Raw genomic sequence first — 25801 nt, 5'->3', positions numbered from 1 at the left:
GCTAGCAAAGAAGGTTTGCCTCATGGGGCAAGATTTGTGTGGGGCAGGGGCCACCACTGAGAAGACCTTCTCACAGATTCTCCCCAACACCAAGCCTCAAACAGCAGGACTCACAAGCTGGCCTCCCTAAAATATCTTACTGGGTGAACAGTCACGTACAGAAAGGCAGTTCAAAGAACTTTTAAAGCAATAAAGGGCTTAGGAACAGGGTGCAAAAGCCAACATCTTGAAATGCACTCTTAGACAAATTGGCCACCTGTGCAGCTGAAAGCAAGAGAGGCAAAACAAGACTGTACTGGCTTAACTGTTGACACTTGCACAGTTTTTACCCATTCATACCTACGGAAGTTCTCCCTGACTCAAAGTAAATCTTCTGAAATGATGCAATGCCATTTCCCTCCCACTCCCCCTTTCCATTTTGCCTGCTGGCAAAGCATTCTTTGAACAATGCTTTCCTTATGCCACAGTTGCAGAGGAAGAGGTCAGCTCTTGTCTATGTCTCTATATACTGACTCAGCTGGTTGAGTCCCTATAGGTGAAAACAGGGCCACCAGCAGGTAAGGCACTGGTTTGTATGCATTCTGGGGACTCCCTAAGTAGATGCATCCATAATTTTTTAAAAAGGGGACAACCCAAACACATAGCCTTTTGCCAACTGAGAATTGCTCACTGTTGTCTTCCCCCTCCCAGGAACCATGGAATACTGAGATGTTAGCTGAGACAAAGCCACAACTGAACACAGGGGGCAACAAAGTAGAGAGAGGGAATATTCCCTGCTTGAGGCTCTTGGACATTACATTTGGGAAGATGCAACCTTTCGTTATAGGCCCCCTCTTGTGTTGCAGGTGACCCACAATTTTGCCATTAACTGTCCAATCTCTACAGGACTCGACACTATTTCCAAAAGACGCAACTTCCAGACTGTGACACGACACCACACACAGACACCCCACTTCCTGCCACAGAATTAAGGACAATGCTGATAAAGATCTCCACATAAGTTGTTCCTTTTAGTGGATATTGTTCATGCCAATAAAGGTTAAATAAATAAATAAATAAATTGTTCCTACTTGCATTGCACTTCTTAGAAATGTGCTCACGATGGCAATCACTCCCTTGATGAAGGAGTGGAAACCTGTGGATTTATCCACCCCCTTTTTAAGTATAACGCTCCTGCATACGATTTTTGCTTAATGCCAGAGTTTAAATATTCATTTCTGCACTCCCATTTTGCCAGCAATTTTGAAAAGAAAATGCAATGGATTCTGATTCTTTAGAATAATTTTCTTGTTATTTCTAACAGACCCGAGTGCCAGTTAGAGGAAATGGGGAAGAGAGGAAGGGGGGGGGGAAGAAACAAGAAAAAAGTCTACCGGTTCAAAAGGAGAAGCTGAAACAAACCACAGGTAACGCCTTCCAGTAGCAAAAAAAGGTGACCTAGAAATCTTGATTATCAATCATCTCTTTGGCAGAAGCTTATAGTAATCATTTTCGCTTTAATTGGATTACACTGGAAAGAAGAGATTTTTATCCCAATAAACACCTACAATTAATAATCAAGCTCAGGCCTGGGGAAGTCGTTCGAAGTTACAGAAAATCTGGAATTAAAACTGCTGCCTAGGCAGTGTCAAGGGCTTCAAATTCTTCTTTTTTGCAATTCTTTTGAGAGCTAGCATATGGTTGATATAAACGGACTGATACCGAAATGCAAGTGACTTCCTTTCTAAAATTAATTCACTGCAGGAAGGGAATCCAGCACTATAGGATAGCTTTTTGTAGGGGCGGTTAGGTGTTGAAGAGTTTCAATTCTTGCTGTACTGAAAAAAATCAGCAACTGGGGTTGAATTGCACGTGAAGTATGAAACTGGGGTGTTGCAATTAATTCCTTGTCAAGGTACTGGTGGCAATTACAGAGCGCACAGGATTGAAGCACAGATTTTGAGATCATGACTGGAAAGAGGTACAAAGGGAGACAAATGTTCAGTGTTGATACAAGCCCTCTAAGGCAGTGTTTCTCACACTGTGGGTAGGGACCCACTAGGTGGGTCGCGAGCCAATTTCAGGTGGGTCCCCATTCATTTCAAGGTTTTATTTTTAATAGATTTGACTTGATGCTCCCATGGTATGTGACTGCATTTGGGGAAATGTTACTGACCTTTACATTTACCATGGTACTGTGCATATTCTTTTAACAATGCTAGTAAAAGGGACTTATTCCTGGGTAAGTGTGGGTAGGATTGCAGCCTAGGATTGTTAAAAGTTTTCCTGCTTGATGATGTCACTTCTGGTCATGACATCACTTCTGACGGGTCCTGACAGATTTTCTTTGTAAAAAGTGGGTCCCAGTGCTAAATGTGTGAGAACCACTGCTCTAAGGATTGACAGAGCCAAGATACGCAATGGTCTTCTGTCAATGCCATCCCCAGCAGTCAGTCATACTTACACCTATGTCTATGAAGTCATGAAACCACTGTACTTGATAAATCTTTTAGATGCCTTGGGGAGGCTTCAGTTAGGGTACAAATCCATTAAATAGAGTGATTCTTTTCATGTTGCAGCTGTGAGCCTGGCCTGCTACTGCAGGGCCCTCAGGGTTCACCTGTCTCCTTGAGAATCTCAAGGTGCCATGACACAGGGCTCATTCCAGGGAAGGAGACTAGGAAGCAACTGTCATGGGGGCTCGAAATGATGGTAGTGATCCACTGCAACAGCTCCTTGCAAGCCACGAGCAGCTCATTAGTCAAGAGCTGCTCTACTTGTAAGCAAAGACATAGAGCCAAGAACTGAGCATGGCTGGAGAATCACATTTGGAAGAGGAGGAAAAAGGTCACTCCCTTTTCTCTGTGATTTCAGACTTCTCTTAAACCTGTGCCTTTGGAGCTCAGTAAAAGAGAGGCAACTAGCACATCCTGTTTAGAAAAAAAAAGATGGTGTGAAATAACTGGTGTCCTGAAATGTAGGACTCTTCAGGGCTTGATGGTCAACAGATACTAAGCAGTCACTTGACTAGCATTGATGACTTTGGGCTTGAGACAGTAACAGGAGACAGATCTATGGCATCCATCACTAAGATTTTGATCTAAGTACATGGCCTACAAAGAAACACATCTGACTATTTCAACAATTATATATACAAATAAACTGCAAGTACAGGTGGCTGAGGGCCCATCAGAACAGAAATGAAATCAGGCCTGCCCCCAAATCAGATAGTGGTTTCTACATACATTTTGGGGGGGGGGGGGGGAGGGACTCCCTGGGTAAGCAGAAGTAAATAAGCTTCTAAAAAAGAAAAGCAAACCACACAGCATTGGTGAGGACTGGGTGTGCGCAAAGGTCCCCAAGAGCCACACTTGAGGGGAAAGAAGAATGGGAACATGACGCTGAGGGTTGCCTGAGCCTTTAAACAGCTTGAGGTATTCTGGCAGTGGGCACGACGGTTGAGGAAGCACAATGCTTGTCAATCCTCTCACGGGCAATGTGGCGCATTGTTTTTAGAGACAATGTCAGCAGAGTCCCAAGGAAGAAATAAGTCAGATCTAAGAAAAACATGAAACGCGCAAACCCCATTTTCTGTTCCCATCGCTGTACTTACTTGTAACCATCTCGGATGAAAGCGGCTGAAGGCGGAAGAGGGAGCTGTTCGCTTTTTGGAGGGATGGCCCAGGAAGGCCGATAGACACAGGTCTCTGGAATCTTCAGAGGTAGCAGGCACTGGTTTGGTAGCATTTTCAGAGGGGCAAAAACGGAGGAGCCCACGAAGGGCTGAAAAGTTGAAACTTTGTGCACAAAAGAGAAATCCTGCAAAGCCAAAGGCAACTGTGTTGTTTACTTGAACTCAATTCAATATCTTATCAACAGACCCAACTCTGGTGATTTTTCTGGTCTGCAATCCCAGTTGGAACCTGCAATACCCAGTTGGGACACAGGATACTCACTTTGCACAGGACCCCCTCCCCCCAAAAAGTGGGGCTTGACATTTCCTAAAATGTCAGAAACAGTGGACAGCTGCTAAGCAAACAGGACATTCAAGTCCCCTCCCTTTTCTCCCCTTTAACTTAGAGCATCAAATGTGACATCATCATGTGATTTCTTGTGTGCTCCCTGGAGCATTCGGTGGGCCACTATGAGATACAGGAAGCTGAACTAGATGGGTCTATTGCCTGAACCAGCGGGGCTGTTCTTATGTTCTTACATCACCACCTACGGCAGCCAGTATAGTCCAGTACAGACGGGGAAGTACACCACATAATGCCAATTCATGCATTTTGTTATTGCATATTACAGGGAGCATATGGGCTGGGACTTTGTGGCCTATTGTCACTGTGCATCCCTCCTCAAGGGTTTTTTTCCCCAGCATTGTGAGCCTAGGCCTTTTAGACTTTGTTTGCCTTAATGACTTTTTTCTGCTTAACACATAACTATTTTTACTAGCTGTATGTTTTATTGCTTTAATTCTGCTCTGAGAATTCTACCAGCTGCAAAGCAGGGTATTAAGGGCCCAATCCTATCCAACTTTCCAGAACCAATGCGGCCACAACGCAGTCCCAAAATATGGGAACAAATGTCTCTTTATCTTGAGGAGGCCTCTGTGAGCACTTACCCACTGCAGGATGCAGCACATGCCCCACTGGCATGGCTGCATCAGTGCTGGAAAGTTGGACAGAACTGGGTCCTAATTGTACTGGACAAAGTAGGCACCCCAGTTGTTGGTTTCAACACACAAGAGCTTCCAATCAATCCCTCCAACTGCTCCCATCTGGGGCTAATAATTCATCCTCAAATCGTCCTCCCATAAGAATGTACACACATGCTGGTGCTACCCTTCCGAAGGTAGCAGCTTCATTCCCGTCCTAAACCCCAGATTTAGTTACGGTGAAAGTATACGAGAGATATGAAAACCAATGACTTTCTAGCTAGCTCAGAGCTATGAAAACCAGTGACTTTCTCATCCTTATCAATACACCCATATTGAAACTATATTTCCAAAGGGTTCGGCTCGTTACCTTTATCTCTTCTGGCTTAGGGCTGCCTAATCCATCTTCCACCTCCATTTTAAACTCTGTGAGCTGTGTTGTAACCATGTTGACCACTGGACTTTCCATCATCCCCAGTGTCGTCACCGTCTCTGAACTGATGCCGTCTTTGTAGCTCATCACAGGGGAGAAAGCCGGGTGCTGCTCCAAGGAAGGGGGTGTTGGAAACATTCTCTGCAGATCTGCCACAGCTAAAAAGATGATAAAGCTTAAGCATTACAAAATGAACCTTCCACGTGATGCTCAAAAGGTAGTTCGCACAAAAGAACAGTGAGAAGCGAAACATTAAGAGCTCAGCATAAAAAGAAAATAGATAAAGAATGCAAACTCCCTGCTGGTTTCAGAATGAGCCATATTAAACCCAATGTTAGCCTCACAGAAGGGTCAAATCTCACAGAAAACAGTCATATTCAACCTTGAGCATGAAATGCTTTACCCCAGCTATGTAGTGCCCTATTACATTTAGCTCCAGAGTTCTTGTTTCATAACGTGGGTTAGAAACGCAACAAATGGATACACAACATCAGTCAAACGGGGCAGTATCAAAGTAGTAATTTACTTATTTTTCAAGTGACTCCCAAGGAAGACATCTGAGCGAGAAAGCACGAACAAGCACAATTTTTTGTTTAAAGGAACGGAGAGGTTGTTTCTTGATGTTCAATTGTCCTAGTCCCTAAAGCAGCATTTCTCAACCAGTGTTACTCATACCACTGGTGGAACTTGAGGTGGTGTTTGATGGCACATGCAGTACCCCCAGACCCCCACTGCCTGGCAGCAAGACCAGCGATACAACGCAACAAGCAATGGTAGGAGACTCGGCTCAGCATGCAGAGCTCCAGTACACGCTTTGTGCACTCAGAACACCCCTCCTTTCCACCCTGAGTCTTTTACTCATATTTGTTGCAACACATCTGGACCTCCCAATCTGTATGTAACTGGCGATGACATCATTGCCTAAAGCAGAGGTTCCCAAAGTATGCACTGGGGCACCCCAGGGTGCTACAGCACACTCACAAGGGCACACTGTGGCCTCTTTTTCCTGGCTCACCAGGCTGACACAGCACACCATTTTCATGAGGTTTTGCGCTATGCCAGCCTGGTGAGCTGGAAAGAAGAGGCCAGACAGTGTGGGTGCAAAGGGCACCACAGACCCGTTAAATTTGGGAACCAAGGTATTCACAAATATTTGAATACAAGCCATTTTTCAAGTAAAGTTTTGACTTTGACCTTCTTCAGGTCAACTCTCTCACATAACACCAGAACCAGGGGACATCCACTAAAATTGAGAGTTGGGAGAGTTAGAACAGACAAAAGAAAATATTTCTTTACTCAGCATGTGGTTGGTCTGTGGAACTCCTTGCCACAGGATGTGGTGATGGCATCTGGCCTGGACGCCTTTAAAAGGGGATTGGACAAGTTTCTGGAGGAAAAATCCATTATGGGTTACAAGCCATGATGTGTATGTGCAACCTCCTGATTTTAGAAATGGGTTATGTCAGAATGCCAGATGCAAGGGAGGGCACCAGGATGCAGGTCTCTTGTTATCTGGTGTGCTCCCTGGGGCATTTGGTGGGCCGCTGTGAGATACAGGAAGCTGGACTAGATGGGCCTATGGCCTGATCCAGTGGGGCTGTTCTTATGTTCTTATAACTGACCTTCTTCAGGTCAAACACTGGAAAAAAGCATTCAAATATTTACACTGTAGGTTAACATGTCCTGCTTTTTCCATCTTGTTTACTAAATAAATGGCTTGCACAGTGGAGCTGCATAGCAGCACTGCCCAGGATCCCTAGATTTGGAAAGCAATTTGATCCCAAAACTTGGGGGGGGGGGAATTACGCAGACGGAGTTTCTCACAAAGCAAGGGGAAGTCTGCCAAGAATGAAAAAACCTGCAAAAATTCTCCATCAGCTTCATAACCCAATTTAGACAGACTACAAAAGAAAGCTATTGCCACTACTGAAATGGAGCTTGGTAATTAGAAACCTTGCCTTTGGGCATCTTTGAGAGAACAGCCAAATATCAGAAGAAATTGTACTGCAATCCCTCACTATCTTTACACTCGAGTGGAACTTAAAAAATAAAAATAGTACGTTATATTAAGCGTACTTCCCCTCTCTCCCCTCCCTTAAGAGAGCAGTTTCTAAGAACTGGTGATATGTTTGCCAAATCTTCATTAAAGTGCATCTCTCAGCCAGGTTCTGGATGGTTTGCTCAACCACCAGTCCATATGCTCTTGTTTTCCAAGGCATTTTATAGCTTATTTTTGAGTTCTGGCTAATTATAGGTCGTCGCAAGATAAAAGAAGCTGAAGAAGCCAATCAAGAACAGGCAAGTCAGCTTCGGTTGAGTCGAGTCATGACCCAGTGGGTACCTGTGCCCTTGGTTTATCCCCGACAGTCACAGGGCTAGGAGGCAATCAGCCCTGGTTAACAAATGATATCATAATGAAATCAAAGGCAGTTTCATCAACTGCATGGTGATAGTCTTGCTTGAATGGAACCTGCTAGCAGCGGGAATTTATTATCCAGGCAGTGCCATCTCCATAAAAAGCACTTTACACAGAGTGAACAAACAGCCAAGTCCCTGCCCCAAATGAAGTTACTTGATCATATCTGACTAACCAATTGACCAGTAACTCCGCCCTACTTCAACTTCACATCCCAGTCTATGAGGACAAGGCAGAAGGCTTTCCTGGGTGACATCTCAGAGGCATGTCAGCTCTTTTCACCAGCCACATGATTAGAGTTGCTACAACCAGAGAAGACAGAACCCTGAAAGGGGCAAGCTTTTTTTATTTAACCCTCTCCCAACCCCACTCCACAATAGGCCCATTTTCTTTTGGGGTTCCTTTAAAATAAAATAAAATCTGCAATGCACTGCCATTAAAAAATAAAGAGAGAGAGAGAGAGAGAAATAAGAAAAAATGTTTAATTAAATAAACCCACAGAACCAACAGGGTATCATTATTCATTTTCACATGTGTCATGCTTGAGAAAGCCTTGCATATTTTAAAAAGCCATAGATCTACTAAAACTGTCAAAATCCAATCTCCGTGTACTTCATATTTCTGCATTTGAGTAAATCAGGGTTGCTTTTATGGGTCCATAAAACTCTCTGACTCATTCTTGTGACACTGTGGTTTTTCCCCTCAATTTGTTCTCATTACCAGCAAGAGTTAATGAGATAACGTTCGAGAATAATTTGCAGCAAAATGATGGCTCTGCTTAGAGGAGCCCCAATACCTTTCCCTCCGAAGCCAAGGATCTTGTAATTCACAATGACATCTGTTAGTATCGCACAAAAATACTATTGCCAAATACACATAAGACATTCCTAAAGCATATCACATATGCACAGGTTGTAGGGAGGGTGGGGGCATGTCTGCACATCTCAAAAGGGCATCACATCAAATGCCACATCAAAAGGGCATCTCAAAAGGGCAGTGATTTTCAACCTTTTTCATCTCATGGCACACTGGCAAGGCACTAAAATGGTCAAGGCACACCATCAGTTTTTTTTACAATTGACAAGGCACACTGTGCTATCAATAGGGGGCTCACATCCCCCAACGGCCCTACTAATAAATGACCCAAATTCCTGCAGCATACCTGGGGATCACTTGCGGCACACCAGTGTACCATGGCACAGTGGTTAAAAATGGCTGCTCTATGGTTTCTGCCATGGTGAGGGGGGAGAGAACCCATCACTGAAATTGACACATAGGATACAAAACCTGTGAACATATCAAATGCCTTTTGACTTCAGCTTATTAAGGCATGCTAAGAAAAAGTAGCTTGGACTCTGACTAGCTTAATTCCTCCCTTTGTTATCGGTTTAATGAAGACATAGAATACAGTTTCAATTGGAAACCACTGGCTTGTACTAGATGTAGTCAATCCCATCTCCGCTTTAAAACGGGTAACTCCGAAAAAAGAAGACAGCTCAAATTGAAAATAATTCCTTCTCCCTGTACAATTGCATCCGGGGAGGAATATGGTGCCTCAACAAGCCAGCTGGTAACTGGTTTATGCGGGCAGTGGCAGAGAAAAGATACAGCTACTGTCATATACAGTATACTGTCAGATACAGCTACAGTGGCAGAGAAAAGATACAGGAAGGCTATACCATGGACATAGAAATAGCTTCTATTAAAAAGGAGAATGAAGAACATAAAGACAACCCTTTGATAGTACACAGTCACTGATTTTTCAGTGACCAAACAAGTGCCTTTGGGAAGCCTGCAAGAATTCTTCTGAGTCTTTAATCAGGAAAACTGCAAGAAAATTAGCCCAGTTTGCTCATGTTCACATCAAGAACTTTAAAAAATAAAAGAAATTGCCTTGTAAAAAATTGATTACATTATCAACTTCTAATTTTCAGAGAAGTCAACCGTTGTGGTTTTAGACAGTCCTACAAGAGAAGAGACATCACAGTGCTGATTTCATCTGGGCACAATGCTTTGGTCATGCATGGCTACTTACTTGGCGGAAAAGGTACTGCTGTTCTCCCATCCTTACCCAGGGGGCGTTCTTCAGTCCCCACGGCAGGCATTTTTGATGACCGCAAGGCAGGTGATACAGCCTAGAGAGAGGAATTTTTTTAGTGACTCATTAAAGCAAATGATGCTTTTTAATCTCTTAAATCATATTAATATTAATATCAACATTATATTAATATTTAATTAATATTAAAGGTTGGCTATATTAATAGATAGTACAAGTATGTTTTTAAACCTATGTAAAAACTAACATATATGCAAACAAAATTTAACCACAACTACCAGGATGTTTTTTTTTTCCCTTTCTGCAAAAGCAATAAGCTTTTCTTTTGTACTCAAGAATTGTTAGATTTTGTTTGTTTAGTAAATGGAAGGAGGAGGGGGGGTCACATCCCTCTCCTGATAAAAGGAGGAGCAGCCCAGGGCAGGTGATTGCAGCAGGGAGGGCTGTTGCCAAGGTAAAATGAGAAAGACCAATCAGGTTAGTACCTGGATGGGATACCACCTGGGAATACTGGGTGCTGTAGGCTTATACCATAGTCTTTCGAGACTGAAGGTTGCCAACCATCTCCCTATACTGAACACTATCTCCCAATCTTGTCTGATCTCGGAAGCTAAGCAGGGTCAGGCCTGGTTAGTACTTGGATGGGAGATCGCCTGGGAATACTGGGTGCTGTAGGTTTATACCATAGTCTTTCAAGACTGAAGGTTGCCAACAACCAACCAATCAGGAGAGGGAGTGAACGGAACTCCCTTTGAGCGATTGGCATCTGTCCACCTGATGGCCATTTTGAGGACTACAGAAGAAACATCAGGCCTGGCTTCTCCCCACCCCTTGCAAAAAGCAACCCATAGCAGGTCCTGGGCAACTTGGAGAATAGCAAAGCAGCAGAGACTTTTTGACATCTAGGTCTTGCTCCTCGAATGCTGCCATAGCAATTTGAGAGAGACCAACCAGGAGATGGAGCCAATGAAACATCTTAGCCCAAGCTGTCAATTTGTTTTCTTGTTTAAATTGCTTTCCACAATTGTTCGTTAAATTTTCAAAATGCACAGGTATTTGCATTTTAAATTTTTAAAATGCACAGGTATACACCATGATGAGCAGGGGTAAGGTGACATGTAAAATACCAACACATTTGAGTATCACAGGCAAATTTGGTAGGAACAGCACCAAGTTTAGGTCTTGCCCCCTACACATTTGCTGCATTAGTCAGACTATTCATTCTCTAGACATTTCATTTGGGGTATAGGCAATGGAAGTGACATGACATTCCCTAGACCAGCCGAAACACAAAGACCACAGAGCGACTGAAAAATGGCAGCAGGAGGCTTGGTTAAGAACATAAGAACAGCCCCACTGGATCAGGCCATAGGCCCATCTAGTCCAGCTTCCTGTATCGCACAGCGGCCCACCAAATGCCCCAGGGAGCACACCAGATTAACAAGAGACCTCATTCTGGTGCCCTCCCTTGCATCTGGCATTCTGACATAGCCCATTTCTATAATCAGGAAGTTGCAGATACACCCATAATGGATTTTTCCTCCAGAAACTTGTTCAATCCCCTTTTAAAGGCATCCAGGCCAGACGCCATCACCACATCCTGTGGCAAGGAGTTCCACAGACCAACCACACACTGAGTAAAGAAATATTTTCTTTTGTCTGTTCAGTGCGCAGAGCTCCATGAGCATCTTTTTCAGGTCTTTTGTCTGTTCAGTGGGCAGAACTCCATGAGCATCTTTTTCAGGTCTTTTGTCTGTTCAGTGGGCAGAACTCCATGAGCATCTTTTTCAGGTCTTTTGTCTGTTCAGTGGGCAGAACTCCATGAGCACCTTTTTCAGTGCTTGAAGGATTCACCTGCCCACTCTGAGCTGCTTACTGTCAGTTTTTTCTGCCGCTCCACAGTCTTGAACCATGAAGTAATGGTGGCTGGGGGACGATGTCATCAGGTCATCGCCGTAACTTCCAGGTTTGGAGCTCCGCATCAGCAGCGGTAAGGGCAGCACACAGCAAAAATGTTTGGGGACCACTGCCCTCGACTGTTCCTCACATTCCTCCACACATGGAGATTAAGCAGAGGAAATGCTCTGGAAATGGAAATGAAGCCTAGGAGCCTCCCAAACCCTTTTTCCCAAGATAGACAGTACGCCCAGAGCAGAACAGTGCTTTGGTTTACAGGGCTGAGCTGAACTCATCACATTACTTACTCCGGGTTCATCTTCATCCGAATTGTCAAAGAGGTTGTCTAAATCATGTAGTGATGGTGCCAAGTCTGTTACTTGCGTGAGGCTACCGGAACCAGCTCGGCCGGCGGCATTATCCTGCCGGGTGTCTGCAAAAACCAAAACACCAAGGACTTTAACAAATAGGGTTTGTGCTCTTTTCACCAAGAAGAGGAGCAGCAAAATAAATAAAAAAATCAGAAAACAGTTTCTGCAATTTTTATGCTTCAGTTTACTCTTTAAAATTATCCAAATGGAGCCTCAGCTACAAACGAACAGAGAAATAAAAATCAACACATTCGGATGCAATTCCTTATGTTTTATTTTCATTAATCTATACATGTTAACATTTGTGATAAAAAATAATCCTCCTGAAAGGTTCTTGATTAGTTTTAAACTGAAAGCCCTTTCCACACCATCCTGTACCTGTTTTGGGAGCAGAACTGAAAATGGACATTGCATCTTTCCCATCGGGCAGAGTGGTGGAATGACCTGCTGCGGAAATCTCCTTTGTTACGGTTCCATCTTCAGACTGCAAACGAACACAGATAACTTAATTAGCCACTATTTGTACAAAGAGGGAAGAAGAGGAGGACAGAAAAAAAAAATGAAGGAGCTTGCTTTTCTGTTCCACATCTACTTTGTATTGGTTATCATTATGGATAATGGTGCCATTATCAGGGCACAGACCCAATCTGTGGATAAATGAAACCATGGACACGGGATCTGCAGATAAGCCCCCCCCCCCCGTATTTAGATAGGTTTCTAGAACATTCTACACCATACAGTAGGAAAATCATACAATCAATCATTAGGAAAAAAACAAAAAAAAACACATACACAAAAACAGATGTATTAAAACCTCAGCAGTAAGAGACAAAACATAAAACAGAAGGAATTTTTTTAAAGTTCCCAGAGTGGCATTAAAGATCAAGCTAAAAAACATTTAAGGCCTGTTTGAATGCAGCCACTTTATGTATGTGTGGGGCGGGTTGCATGGCTCTCCCCTTGCAAGAAGTGATGGCACCATAGTAAAAAAAGCCTCCATTTCTAGTCTCGTCCAACCACACTTGTATGAGTGGAGGGCCAGGGAGCAGAAGCCGAGATGGTGATCTTCAGACAGGTATATATGGGTCTGGGTACTGCATCTAAGCCATTTCTGCCCGATGTTGCATATATGCAACAGGCACCCAATGTGTACACCTGTGGAACAGAACATCTGTGGGCCGCAACACCACACTGGCGTGTTATGCTCAACGGTTAGCAGCCTGGGAAACAGCATTTTTTGCCCACTGAAGGTGCTCAATCATTTTCAAGTTAGCCCCCACGTAGATCATATTATTGTAGTCAAGGCTAGACATGACCAGAAGCATAGGCCACTGAAGCTAGACCCAGCTTCTTCAGACACAGCTGCAGCAGACAAATCAACTGAAGTTGATAAAGGCACAACCAAAAGCCAAATTAGTATTTCGGGAGGAAGTTTATATCTATATATATATAGATAGATAAGCAAACACGTCTACATGTCATACAAGTCCCCCACTCTGCTTATTGTAGAGCTGCACTCAAAAACGGGGGGGGGGTGGCCTTTTTCCTCCTTCCCATAAAGAAGAAAATCAATTAAGATGCCTGAAAAATACACTATGGATCAACACTGGTTTCAGCTCGCACCCATACTCAATTAATGATGCAGCTGATCAAATCAGGGTTCTTTAGTCAAGGGGCAGCCTTTACAGAGATAAGCCTCTCCAAGAAAGATTTTTCAAGCAGAGGGGAGAGCAAAACGCAACACTTTCTAAAGCGATCTCATCTTTAGTCTGACAGGGTACCTTATTCTTCTTCAAAGAATCCCTCTCGGTCCCAAGTTTGCATTTTTTAGTGCCAGTGAAGCTGTATTTGATGTCACCGTCCTGAAAGGTGTAGGGGTCGCTCACATCTCCCAAACACTCCCCAGGCTGCTGCATTAGAGACAAGGGGTCGAGATAATTCATCGCTGGCACTGGGGGGGTTTCTTCCAAGATTTTAAACCGCTTATTAGGTTGTGCTAAGAGCCTGGGGAAAGGAAACGGGGAAAAAATTAGTAACAACACTACAGAAGATTGATATATCCCCCCCCCCCCCACATGAAACCTGCCAGTATAATCCCCTCCCTGGATCTCAGATAGCTAGAAGAATAAAGTGTTTTTCCTACTAGAACATGCCCAACTGCCTACTAAACACTTTCGGGCTGATCTGTACGCTCAAATTCTGGGTCAGCCACTTACCAGCTCATTACAGATAAGCAAAATCTCCTTATTTGCTCCTGCAGTTCCATGACCCTCAACCATCCAAAGGTCTCCTGCTCTCTGAAACAGCTCCTGTCTTTTCTGCCATGCTCCCCCTTATGCCCAGCCCAACACCTCCTCTCTTCTTTCAAATCCCTTCCTAAAAGCCGTCTTTTCCACAAAACCTTTAGCACAACGCCTTAGCCCTTGCCCTGCTGTAACAAAGCTTAACCAGGTACAGTACAGACACGGCATATTCCTCTCTGCCCGTTTCTCTCCCCTTCCTTTGTTGTGTTCCCTTGCATCTACCAGAGAGAGACCTATCCTCTCATTCTATTTAATATCCCATACACACTGATGAAAAAATGTTGATGATGATGATGAACTGATAATACTGCCCAACAACAACAACAAAATTCGTTCTGCTGCCTCAGACATTAGACCTATTTTTGGATGTATCTGGGGCACTGATTCCAAACATGGTATCCGTTTGGCTGTATCAGCTCTAGATTACTGACTGAATCAGCACATAAGGTGGCTATAACATATCCCCAAAACTAGAGCTGTTAGGGCAAAACTAATGCCATTTTTTGAATCAGTGTTCCAAATATATCCAAGAATAAGTCTAATTTTTATGGCACCAAAATGTATGTTGGGTTGTGTAGTTTTTCAGTTTCTTTTAGCTTTCCCAATCGCGAATGCTGGAGAAAAGTTGGTCATAACCCTTAAACATACATACAGATCCAACTTTGTTATACAGATTTTTTTATACACGGATTTGACTCAACACAAATGGCCACTGCAAATGAGAAGGAATGTGCTGATCCCTGGAGAAGGGGGAAAATGCACCCCTTTAAAATGCTTTTCTTACTGTTGTAGATTTTTATCTCAACGTGATGAGAAGGGCCCTTTAAATTAAAGGAAAACAGTCCTTTACAAGAGTAAGAGAGGGGGCAGCCAGCTAACAATCCATCAATCATTCTCTCTCCAAATGACCCTCTCCTGAACAAGTGAAAGAAATACAATCCTTTCTAAGCACCTGGAGAGAGACTGATTGTTGGATTGTCATCTGAATGACTCTATCTTAGCATCACAAAGGTCAGCAAGGCTGTTTTTAAATCACCCTAGCAAAGGGACTTTTTAAAAAAATTGATTTGCTATAGTGCGATTTTTGCCATTCGTGTGAGTTCTGGGAACAGAACCCACGAGAATAATGAGACTCAACCTGTACATTTGTACCAGATTTTACTGACTGCCTTCGGAATTTGTAAAAACAGAAGGGCAGGTTAATAACATTCAAGCCTCCGTTTTCAAAGTCGACTTTGGATGTTATCTTGCTGCACAGGAACAGAATGTACAAGCTCCCTGCACTTCCTTTTCCTGTGCAAGAATATCACATTGGGAGCGTTGCCCTCATAAGTCTTTCCCATTTAGGGGCAAATGAGGTCTATACTTCAGCCAAGATGTTAACACAGAAACAGGAGCGCCTTGTTCCCATGCGGCAAGCTAATGTCTGAAGGCCCACTCTGTCACTGTTTGGTCCTGGGTGATGAGTTCACTTTAGGACACGGAGATGCATCACTGAGATAAATGTGCTCGCAATTCACACACCCTAATTTTGCAGCTTCGTGTATACAGAAGAGAGTCTCACACACAAGGGGGGGGGGAGACTTACAGTTCAATTTGCCCCTTCAATGGATGAGGATACAGTCAGAGATGGGTTAGAGTTGCAGCCCAAGCAGAATTTAGAGACTGCAACCTCAGGGTCCAATTGGGGCAGAACTGCTTTCTGGAATGGACCTAGGACTCATTGCATCTTACTCTGTTCTATGCATGCAGTTCTATGTTCTACGCCAGAAGGCGTCACTGACCACTCACTGTGCTGGAGATTTTCAGGTATGTTTGTGATGGAGAGGGGGAAAGAAGATATGCATTTCTGTGATCTGGGAACATCCCAAAATGAACAAGGCCTTACTCCACGTGTCTAATGGTCCTGGGTGTAGCACTGGGTTGCCAGACCAAAGTGCCTACTCTAACAATGTCTGCAGAATCCACTTTACACTGCAGAATCCACTCCCAAGTTTCGGTAACACAGACTTGACCAACTTACTATGCTACCAAAACTCGGGGAAAAAATAAAACCACTGAACAAATTGTGCTTGCTTTTCATTGGGTACAAATGAGCCCCAACTCCTTAGGCAACTGTTTTTAGAAGGCTACTGCAAGTCAAGTCTTGACTAAAATTGGCGGGGGGGGGGCTTGGGATAAAAGCATGGGACACTCTTTCCCACCCAACAACACCAAGAAGCACACATAATTACTTCTCTGTAGTTCTCAAAACTTTATTTGAGTGATTTCTACACCGCCTTCCCCTAGGCAAGTGGTTAAGGAGCTGAATTTGTTGCATGACGCCATGACTCAGTTAGGAACCATTCGGAATTAAAGTTATCAGACCAGTACCAGGATACCAGATTAGCATTCAGTAACAGGCACAGCCCCAGGGATCTGCAAGGACTGGCAATGAAATAAACCACCAGGATCACCATTGGTGTAAGACTTTCTGAGCATTCAACGCACTGCAATGAAATTATTATTACGCTCATATTGCAGAGGGAAGGACTGAGGCTGAGAGAAAGCAACCCATGGTAATGATCCACCTTACTCACCACATCAGTGAATATATCCATGGAAAGTGAAGCACCTAGCTTGGATCTTAGCTCACTTCTGATCCACTTTTCGCACTGTGGACTTCAACATTCATAATGATTTATCTCCTTGAATCTAGACGCTTCCTTCAGATAAGACTCTCTGCTCATGGCCACGACTACAGAAAAGTCTGTTCACTTTCTGGGCCTGGTGCTGTGGAAATAGCTCTCTAACCATAACCGGTTCTCTTTCAACATGGCACACTCTGCTCTCCGGCCCTTAAATCAAGCAGCCACCACTCCTGAGGCTCAGAGAACCTACTCAACCAGGAAGCGAGGAGCGGATTCACTGTGTTTACTTTCAAGAGCTGCCAATAAAGTATTTGTCGCATCCTCACGTAATCACTTCTTATCCTCAGGGGCACCCAATTTAAAGCAACAGCCTTTTCTTCAGAATCCACATAATCATCTCTAATCCCAGGCTTACAACCCATTCCCTTTGGCCTGAGATCTACAGGGCTTTGCTAGAGCACAAAAGTCAAGAAGCCTCTCTTCTCTCTGTAAGAGCAGAATTCAAGGGAGGTACCTGAATGGCAGACACCAAGAAATGCCAGCAAACTCCTCTTCTTCTGATACAGTTTGAGAATACAGCTCCCCAGCCTTGTCTGCGGGAGACATCTTGTCTGCTCTAGCATCTTAGATCAGACCTAGTCACTACATGAGATGCTCACTTAAAGCCCATGAAGCCTGCCTCCCATTTCCCCCAGTGACACCTAATTACAAAGTGTGATGTGACATTACTGAGCTAGGAGTCTTCTCTCCCATCCCACTGCACATGCACACCTGTGATTTGTATTGCCCAATGTTTTCATGACTTCCCTGTTTCAGTTAGCTCTCTCTTGAGCTCTTTGGGCTTTGCTGGTTGTCTGATGAGTTTCTGTCTGTTGCCCCCATTTCAATTACTGGTTTGCTCTGACTGGGAGCTTCAAGTTGTGTTATGATACCTTCCAAGTCACCTTTGACAGGACTGCAAGGTGGCCTAGAGCTATTTTACACAATCAATTCCAGACAGCCACTCTGATTTGTGACAAAATGAGATTAGCAGGGCAATCCTAGGCATGCCTACTTGTGCTCATTGGGGCTTACTCCCAAGAAAGCACGCACAGGATTGCAGCCTGGGTTGGACAATGTGCAGATGCAGGCATTTCAGCAACAGTCAAAGCGAAATGCCTGCTTGAGGCTTCCCGCACAAAGGAACTGAAACTAGAAATCTGGAAAAGCTAACACTACACAACTGCTGCGTGACCCACAGTCGGCCCCATAGAAACATGTTCACTCTCATGGCTTAGAAATCACTCTTCCCTTTATTGAGCACACCCTCCCAAATATTTACAAATGAGAAGAGGAACTTGGCTTGGCCTCCCCCCCCCCCATGCTAAAATAATCTCAAGTGTTTCCCGTGGCTATATAAATACACTGCCTATTTTTAAAAGCAAATGTTCTTTTAAAAGCAACACATATTGTAGTATTTGGTCTTGAGCAACTGTGGGGAAGCTCTTCTAAGATTTTACTCGTTCATGGAAATTATACTGCTCCACAAGCACATATAAGCTCTTCCACACAAGAGGAAGTTGCATTAACTAAAAGTTTGCGAATTGACCACAAAACACACCTGTTACGGGTCTTATTTTTTAAAAAAATTATACACAATCTGTCCATTCCTGACTCATCCCCCTAAATAATAAAGCACAACATGGCCTTAATGGACACATTGCTGTAACATATAAATAAAACTACTGTTTACAGTACTACAGTTTTGCACAGATCACAAAATAGCCCTGCATATAGCAATTTTCACGGCATACGTTTATTCAGTTTCATGAATGTCAACACAAGACCCAAATGCTCATGCAGCCAGCTACTGTAGTTAGTCTGTAGAACTCCTTGTCACAGGATGGGGTGATGGCATCTGGCCTGGATGCCTTTAAAAGGGAATTGGACAGATTTATGGAGGAAAGGTTCATCACAGGTTACAAGCCATGAGGGATATGCACAACCTCCTGATTTTAGCAGCAGGCTGCCTAAGAATGCCAGATGTAATGGAGTGGCACAGGGAAGCAGAGATCTTGTTGTCTTGTGTGCTCCCTGTGAATAGGAAGGAGGACTAGATGGGCTTTGGTCTGATCCAGTGGGGTTCTAGATCTCCTTTCCCACCCCAAACATGCCATTACCTAATCTCTAGAGCAGCAATTTTCAAACACTGTGCCATGGTCACTGGTGCGCCATCAACAGTCTGCAGGCATGCCACAGAGTTTGGGGGAGGGTCATATATTAGTAGGGGCCAATGAGGGATGTGAGACCCTCACTGGCAGTGCAGTGTGGATTACCAACTGTTAAAAAAAAAACTGATGGTGTGCCTTGACAATTGTAGTGCCTCCTCAGTGTGCAATGAGATGAAAAAGGTTGAAAATTGCTGCTGCAGAGACACAGAACAAGGCAATTTCAAAAGGCACTTGTGCAAACCTCATTCTGATTCAGATACAGAATCTGTAGCCTCAGTTGTCCTCCTCTGCAATATGGGGAGAATAATACCTTACAGGGGACTAGACCAAGATATTAAAAAAGGAGCAGGTTGCAAACTCAGAAAGGGCTATGCAAAAGCTTATGAGTATAGAAACATTTGACATGCAATTCTAGAGTTTGTTTTCCTTACAAACACACAAGCTAATTCTCTAATGATATCACATATTGTTAAGCATAAGTGCAACTTGTTAGCATGTTCCAGGTCATTCGAAAAACCCTCTTTTGTCCCCAGTGACATCCGAAACAATTTTAAACGGCAAAATGGGCAAGAAGGTTTGCGAGGTGTTCTTACCTTTTCAGTGCAGTGCTTTCTGAGGCAACATCCATCCTGGTGTCGTATCGCTCACACTGGAGTTCTGGTGGCCTGAACTCAGGATCCTCGTTTGAAGGAAGCATGTATCCCTGCCATTTATTTGATGAGTCTTGGTTGTGGATGACCCCACAGTATAGCGTGGTCTCGCTGACTTCAGCCATGAGAGGCAGCCTCTGACCTACCAGAACCGTCCTGTCCTCCGAGCTGGCCATTGGCTGGAGCTCTAACCCGTTGCTGTAGAGGGCTGGATTCACAGGAACGGAGGGCGGGTCCAGATTGTCAGCTTCCTGTCCTCTTGGCTGGGGACTAAGTGTAGGAGGCAAAGGGGAGGTGGGGGAATGGGGGGAATCCATAGGATTCAAATTTGCTTGCTTGCTTGGGTGCCTTGGTGGCAGGGGGAGCTGCTTCTCATATTTCCTACTGCTTGGGGTTTCCAAGGACGGCTCCATTCCTGCCAACGCCAGTGTCTGCCCTGATGGATCCTGTTCCATACACAGCTCTTCAGCGATGGAGGGACGATGGTGAAATGGTAGCAGTGATCTCTTCTGGAGTTTTTCCGACTTCTCTTGCCTCTCTGTCATTTTGTGCTTCGAGGCAGGAGGTGGCAAGGAGGAAGAGGATGAGGATCCTACACCAAACCCTGGTTGGGATATCGTTGGTGGCCGGCTAGAACCCACCGCACAGCGCTGCTTGAGAAGCTTGTGCCTGAAAAGAGAAAAGCAGGGTGTTTTATACCAAGGGGGCTGGCTGCAAAGCATAATGGGGCTAAAGAAGCCGCCAGCTTGAGCTGCAGACGTATCTGACTGCTTGAAGAAGATCTATGAACTTGGTTATGCACAAGCTACGCAAGACTGTTAACAAGGGAATTTGGAACTCTGTGCCACCCACAATACGCTTACCATGCCTAAATTATTCTCTTTTGTACCTACCTAGAGCAGGAACAGCAGACTCTTTGGACTGGATCAACAAAATCCCAAGAAGCACCATTGTTGGGGGCTTCTTCTTCCACATTTGCAGCAGTTATTTGACTCCGCCTGGTAGGAATAAAAATATGCAACAGCATCAGCATCGACTCAAGCCTTATTTCACAATCATAGATCTTAAAAAAGGAGAGAGAGAGAAAGGAGAAGTGTGCATTGATCACTGGTTCTCAAGCCAAGAACTGAATATTCCAAATCAGCTTTGGAGGAGGAGGTTCCCTGCCCCAGACAATGATGTGATAGGGTATGATGAAGTCAGACAATCTGGAGGTGCCTGAAAGATTCAGGAGTCACTTAAATGTTCTAGTACAGAGGTGACCAGATTGTGGCCATTGAGCCACATGTAGTCTTTGACAGATAATGTGTGACTTTCAGGAATATGTTGGCTGAGCTCCTTTCTGCTACTGTTTATCTAAAATGAACAGTAAAGAAATTTTCAGGCCTTATAATTTATACATCAGGTATAAACTGAGAATCCGCTGGATTAAAACACAAGTTTAACATTCATTGCGAGTAAATATAGTCAAGAATTTAAATGCTTCTTAAATAGTGTGGGTCTCAAACATCTGAAGCTAATTGTATATGGCTCTTCCATTAAGCTATTTCTGGTGTGTATATGCAACAGGGACCAAATGTGTACTCCAGTGGGATGGGCAGAAATGGGTTAAAACACGTTTGGCCACCACTATTCTAGGAGACATGTTCTCTTTTACCTCTGCAGTCCAGATTTGTTTTTGGGGGGCAGGGGACAATGATGCTGGACTGAATTTCACATTCCCAATGGGTTATATTTTGGCATTTAATGTATTCCTAAGTCACTATATAACAAAAACGTTCTCCTATTTGAAAGCATCAGATGTGACCAACCAAGGCTGAATCTAGCCTTCCCAAGTTTCCACTTTCCTTTTGAAATCTGCATGCTCAGTGTAGGTGAACCACTTCACTGAACTGCCAAGCAAATGATGCAAAGATAAAAAAAGGTTTTCTCCATTTTTTTTTATCCAAGCCATGCAACACTCTAGACTTTGTCCAATCTTTCCCATAGGATGACTTTTCTTTCAAAGAAGAGCGCAGACCTTGAAGTTCCTAAACTTCTGAAAGCTCAGAGAAGCAGCTGGCTGGACAGATGCACAGGTATTTCTATGCATCTCTAAGCATCAAGTGTACTGAGCGTGTCTCTCAAATGTGGCTCCTACATAAACCTCAGTGCTTACAATATATCTACTGAAGTCAACCTGCACAACTAAGAAGCGGATCTTGATTTTCAAATCAAGCCCATGACTGAAACAGCCACTAACCTTCAACCTTCTGCCTTCCCCTATGAGAAATATTAAAATGCAGACACTGTCTATGATATAAGACAGTGGTATTCAAACTGGGGCGTCGTGACGCCCCAGCCTGTGGGTCCTGGCCTCTGCCCCCTTAAGGGGTAGGGGAAGCCAGGAGACAGGGGGAAGGCAGCGGCGCGATGCAGCCTCCTGCAGCAAGCCTCGATGCAAGCCTCCTGCAGCCTCCCGGGGGTGCGGGGAGCCCTGCACAACCTTCGGCAGGGCTCCCCAGGTCAGGAAAAGTGAAAGCTGAGCGATTGCGCCCCACTCTGCAAAACCGGAAGCAGAGCACGATCACTCTGCTTTCCCTTCTGATGGGGCTGCAGGGATTGGGGTGCACCCTCCAGTCCCTGCAGCAGCCGTCCCTGTGTGCAGGGAACCCTGCGCGAGCGCCTGCAGGGCACCCCAGGTCAGGGAGAGTGTAGCTATCTGCTCTGCCTCCGCAAAAGCGGAAGTGGAGCGCGATTGCCCCCCTTTCCCTGACCTGGGGCGCCCCGCAGGCGCTCGCATAGGGCTCACCGCACACAGGGACTGCTGCTGCAGGGACTGGAGGGTGCACCCCAGTCCCTGCAGACCCCTGCCTTCCCCCTTCCCCTGCGGCCTCCTCCCCCCCTGCAAATACTGCAGGTTTCAAACTCCCGGAGAGTTTGAAAACCGCAGATATAGAGATCACTGTTACGGGGGATGCCTGTTCAGTTTGTAACACAGGAAACAGACAAAGCTAGACTCTTACTTGGACTGCGGCCTGTTGAGGATGCACTCCTTCCAAACTCTGTGAACCATGCGATTCTGGAATTTGGGAGGGACCTTCACTGACTTCTTTGGACTCTGAGCTGTGACCATCCCGTCCGGTGCTGCTGGATGACTGACCATGCTTGAAATCCCACCACTGTCACCTATAAGATAAAAGAGTAACAGGCTGAAGAACCCTTTCAGTGACAAGATGTTCTCTGGAGCTTTGGGATCAGGCATCAGTCTTGATGTTAGAATTACATCTCTTCAAAGAAGGCAGATTTCAAGGAGAACCAACTCAATAGTACATCCACTCATCCATTACAAGAAAAAAAACAACTCAACAGACACATTTAAGGAGTTACTGAAATAAAATACAAGCAGTATTCATTTGCAGCTAGGGTTAGTTTCTCCCACTCCGATACTGCAATTCAGGAACGACTGTATATCTTGGGTATTTCTTACACTTAACACTTATTATAAGCTGATCTACATCATCAAAACTATACAGCAAGCCCTCACTTAGTCGTGGATAGGTTAAGAACATAAGAACAGCCCTGCTGGATCAGGACATAGGCCCATCTAGTCCAGCTTCCTATATCTCACAGTGGCCCACCAAAAGCCCCAGGGAGCGCACCAGACAACAAGAGACCTGCATCTTGGTGCCCAAAGTTTCCAAGGTTCTTGGAAACTAGAACGTTCAGTAAAATGAGTTATAACGAAACCAACTTTACTACTGGATAACTGATATATGTAAACAAGTTAGGTTCCTACAGCATATTTCATAAAAATATCACCAAACTTGTAAATAAAGACCCAAAACACTTCTAATATTAAACATTTATTTAATGAGAGCTTTCTGGACTAGAGAAAACTCTTGCAGGCATGCGGAAAATGTGTAAACTCCACACGGACAGTGGCCCTGGCCAAGAATTCATTTTATTTTCTCATCAACTTTATAATGAAATGATTTAAAACTAAATAACTTTAAGTTAGAACTTTCTGTAGTTCAGCTCAGTTGCAACCCAAACCACTGATCTGGCATGACACAGTTGATTGAGCCTACTCCAATTCCCTGCTCCACTTTTCATGCCAAACCACAGTGTGTTGCTTGCATCCAAACCAGGTAGATCAGAATTAGAAAGTACAAACTTGATTGCAGTTTCCAGTTCTGGCTTGAAGACATATCATGGTTTTCCTGATTTGGAAGGTATAGCAAACTATGGGTTGATGAAAAAGAAAAAGTCAGGAAGGACATGAGGGGAGTAGAGACATCCCAAGTCTCTCTCACGTAACTCCAAATCAGGGTTTGACGCTATGCCTGAATGAGGCCAGTTCTGTAACACGCAAGCCATTGCTAAAAATTTATGTATGGCTGAGAGCTAAGCAAGAGAAAGGGTCATGTTCCCTTGCTTTGTTTCCAATACAGCATTTATTCATAACTTTTTAGAATATACAATACTGACAGGCCAGTAACATAACTGAAGTTCAAGGTGCATATCCACTTAAACCGAACAGCTGATCATAAACAGATGTCCCATATGCACTGCACAGAACAAAACCTCAAATTAAACTAGGAAACTGCGGAGCGTAACCCATATCTGTACCATTAAGCCATGTATCTGATAAGAATAGAAGAAGCCCACTTTTTGATCAGGTGTAAGCAGCACTTAGTCCAGCATCCTGTTTTGTGCACTGGCCCACCAGATGCCTCTCGGAAGCCCACAAGCAGGAGAGAATTGTATTCCCTTCACCCACTCTTATTTCCTCTGCAAATGGGGTTCGGTGTCTTGTGTGCCCCCTGAGGCATCTGGTGGGCCACTGTGAGATACAGGAAGCTGGACCAGATGGGGCCTTTGGCTTGATTCAGCGGGACTCTTCATATGTACTGAATCGCTAGTAGCCACTGAGGCACTTGTCCTTCATGTACAACCAATCTCCTTTTAAAACTACCTAAGCTGGTGGACATTCCTATGCCCTGTGGCGGTGAGTTTAATAGATTAACAGTGTTCTGTGTGAAGCAGCACTTTCTTTCTTTCCCCCCATCCTGAATCTCCTGCAAATCACTGGATGTCACCTTATTCTAGTGATGTGAAAGGGAGGGGGGGGAAATCTCTCTATCCACTTGCCACATAAGAGCACATTTCGACTCCAGAGCATGACCCTGACGTTGTTTACAGATGCAGATTCTCCCTTTTCCTCCTCCTCACCTCTGACTTTAGCCAGAGCATTACAGCATTTTTTTTTAAACGTAGTTTAAAAAATTACAGCACTTTTTAAAAAAAACGTAGTTATGAAAAGCACAGCGGCAGCTTCTCTCAATCACAATGAGAACAGCAGAGGGAGCTTCAAGTTTGTTTAGCTTCCTAACTGCATATCACAGGCGCTGAACTGGGAAAGGACGTAATAGCACAAATCCTCAACAAGGTCAAACATGTTTACAGAACTCCTTGTTCTTATGTCTGGCATGGCCAGAAAAAAAAATGCCTTATGAATAAAACACTGAATGCAGCCAAAGCAGCCAAAGCAACACTGCAGCCGAGTAGAGGAGGGATAAAAAAAATCAACTTGTTGATAGCCGTGTCTGCCAGGGCTGAACCGGACTTCAGAGTTGGCTCCTGTATTCTTTAAGGCTTGGTTTCTTGTGGCTTCAGATGTCTGCAAGCCAAGCTGGGAAGTTGCATCCTGCTCTAACTCAGTTCTTACTACACTGTGAGCAAACATCTCCTCACAAGGGGCTACTCCAATCACACAAATCCACAATACCAATTGAATGGCTGAAATGCACAAATCTGAGCCGTGGCAATCTCTCTGAATGACCCTACCGTGACACAATCTTTTGTAAGAGGAAAAAACCCATGTTTCAGATTCCTGGATACCAGCGACACAATTTTAGACATTGGCTGGCACAAGATTAAAGAAATGGGTGCCAGGATCACATTGCTGGGATTTTCACAGTCCTGGTCTTTTGCATTCATGGACTGCCACACTCACCCAGCAGTTGGCGTGCCCTCCTCTAAGCATTTATATCTTGCCACAGCAACCTCTTCTGATCAGACTGAACATAATTTGATTCTACCAGTTCAGGCCATGAGCCCTTCTTAATTTCAGCTGTCCTAGAATGTATTTTATTGCCGTTTTAAAATAAGAAGATACAACATATACGGTTGCCAGTTTGCCAAAAACAACTAATTTTTCT

At 44.3% G+C, this 25801-nt stretch overlaps 1 protein-coding gene across 1 annotated transcript in view; it reads right to left on the bottom strand.

Moving 5' to 3' along the window:
* LOC136634523 (mediator of RNA polymerase II transcription subunit 13-like) overlaps nucleotides 1-25801 on the bottom strand; it is a 195983-nt gene that overhangs the window by 35075 nt on the left and 135107 nt on the right. The window contains exons 8-16 of the mRNA XM_066610067.1: nucleotides 22604-22766; nucleotides 20492-20596; nucleotides 19542-20267; nucleotides 13587-13809; nucleotides 12184-12289; nucleotides 11743-11867; nucleotides 9518-9617; nucleotides 5004-5224; nucleotides 3593-3798 (exon numbers count right to left, since the gene is read on the bottom strand). Coding sequence (XP_066466164.1) covers nucleotides 3593-3798; nucleotides 5004-5224; nucleotides 9518-9617; nucleotides 11743-11867; nucleotides 12184-12289; nucleotides 13587-13809; nucleotides 19542-20267; nucleotides 20492-20596; nucleotides 22604-22766 — 1975 coding nt within the window. The remainder of the gene's footprint in view (nucleotides 1-3592; nucleotides 3799-5003; nucleotides 5225-9517; nucleotides 9618-11742; nucleotides 11868-12183; nucleotides 12290-13586; nucleotides 13810-19541; nucleotides 20268-20491; nucleotides 20597-22603; nucleotides 22767-25801) is intronic.

Source organism: Tiliqua scincoides, chromosome 14 (genome assembly GCF_035046505.1).
Source record: "Tiliqua scincoides isolate rTilSci1 chromosome 14, rTilSci1.hap2, whole genome shotgun sequence".
Classification (NCBI taxonomy): Eukaryota; Metazoa; Chordata; class Lepidosauria; order Squamata; family Scincidae; genus Tiliqua; species Tiliqua scincoides.
This window is presented reverse-complemented; position numbering and strand designations above follow the sequence as displayed.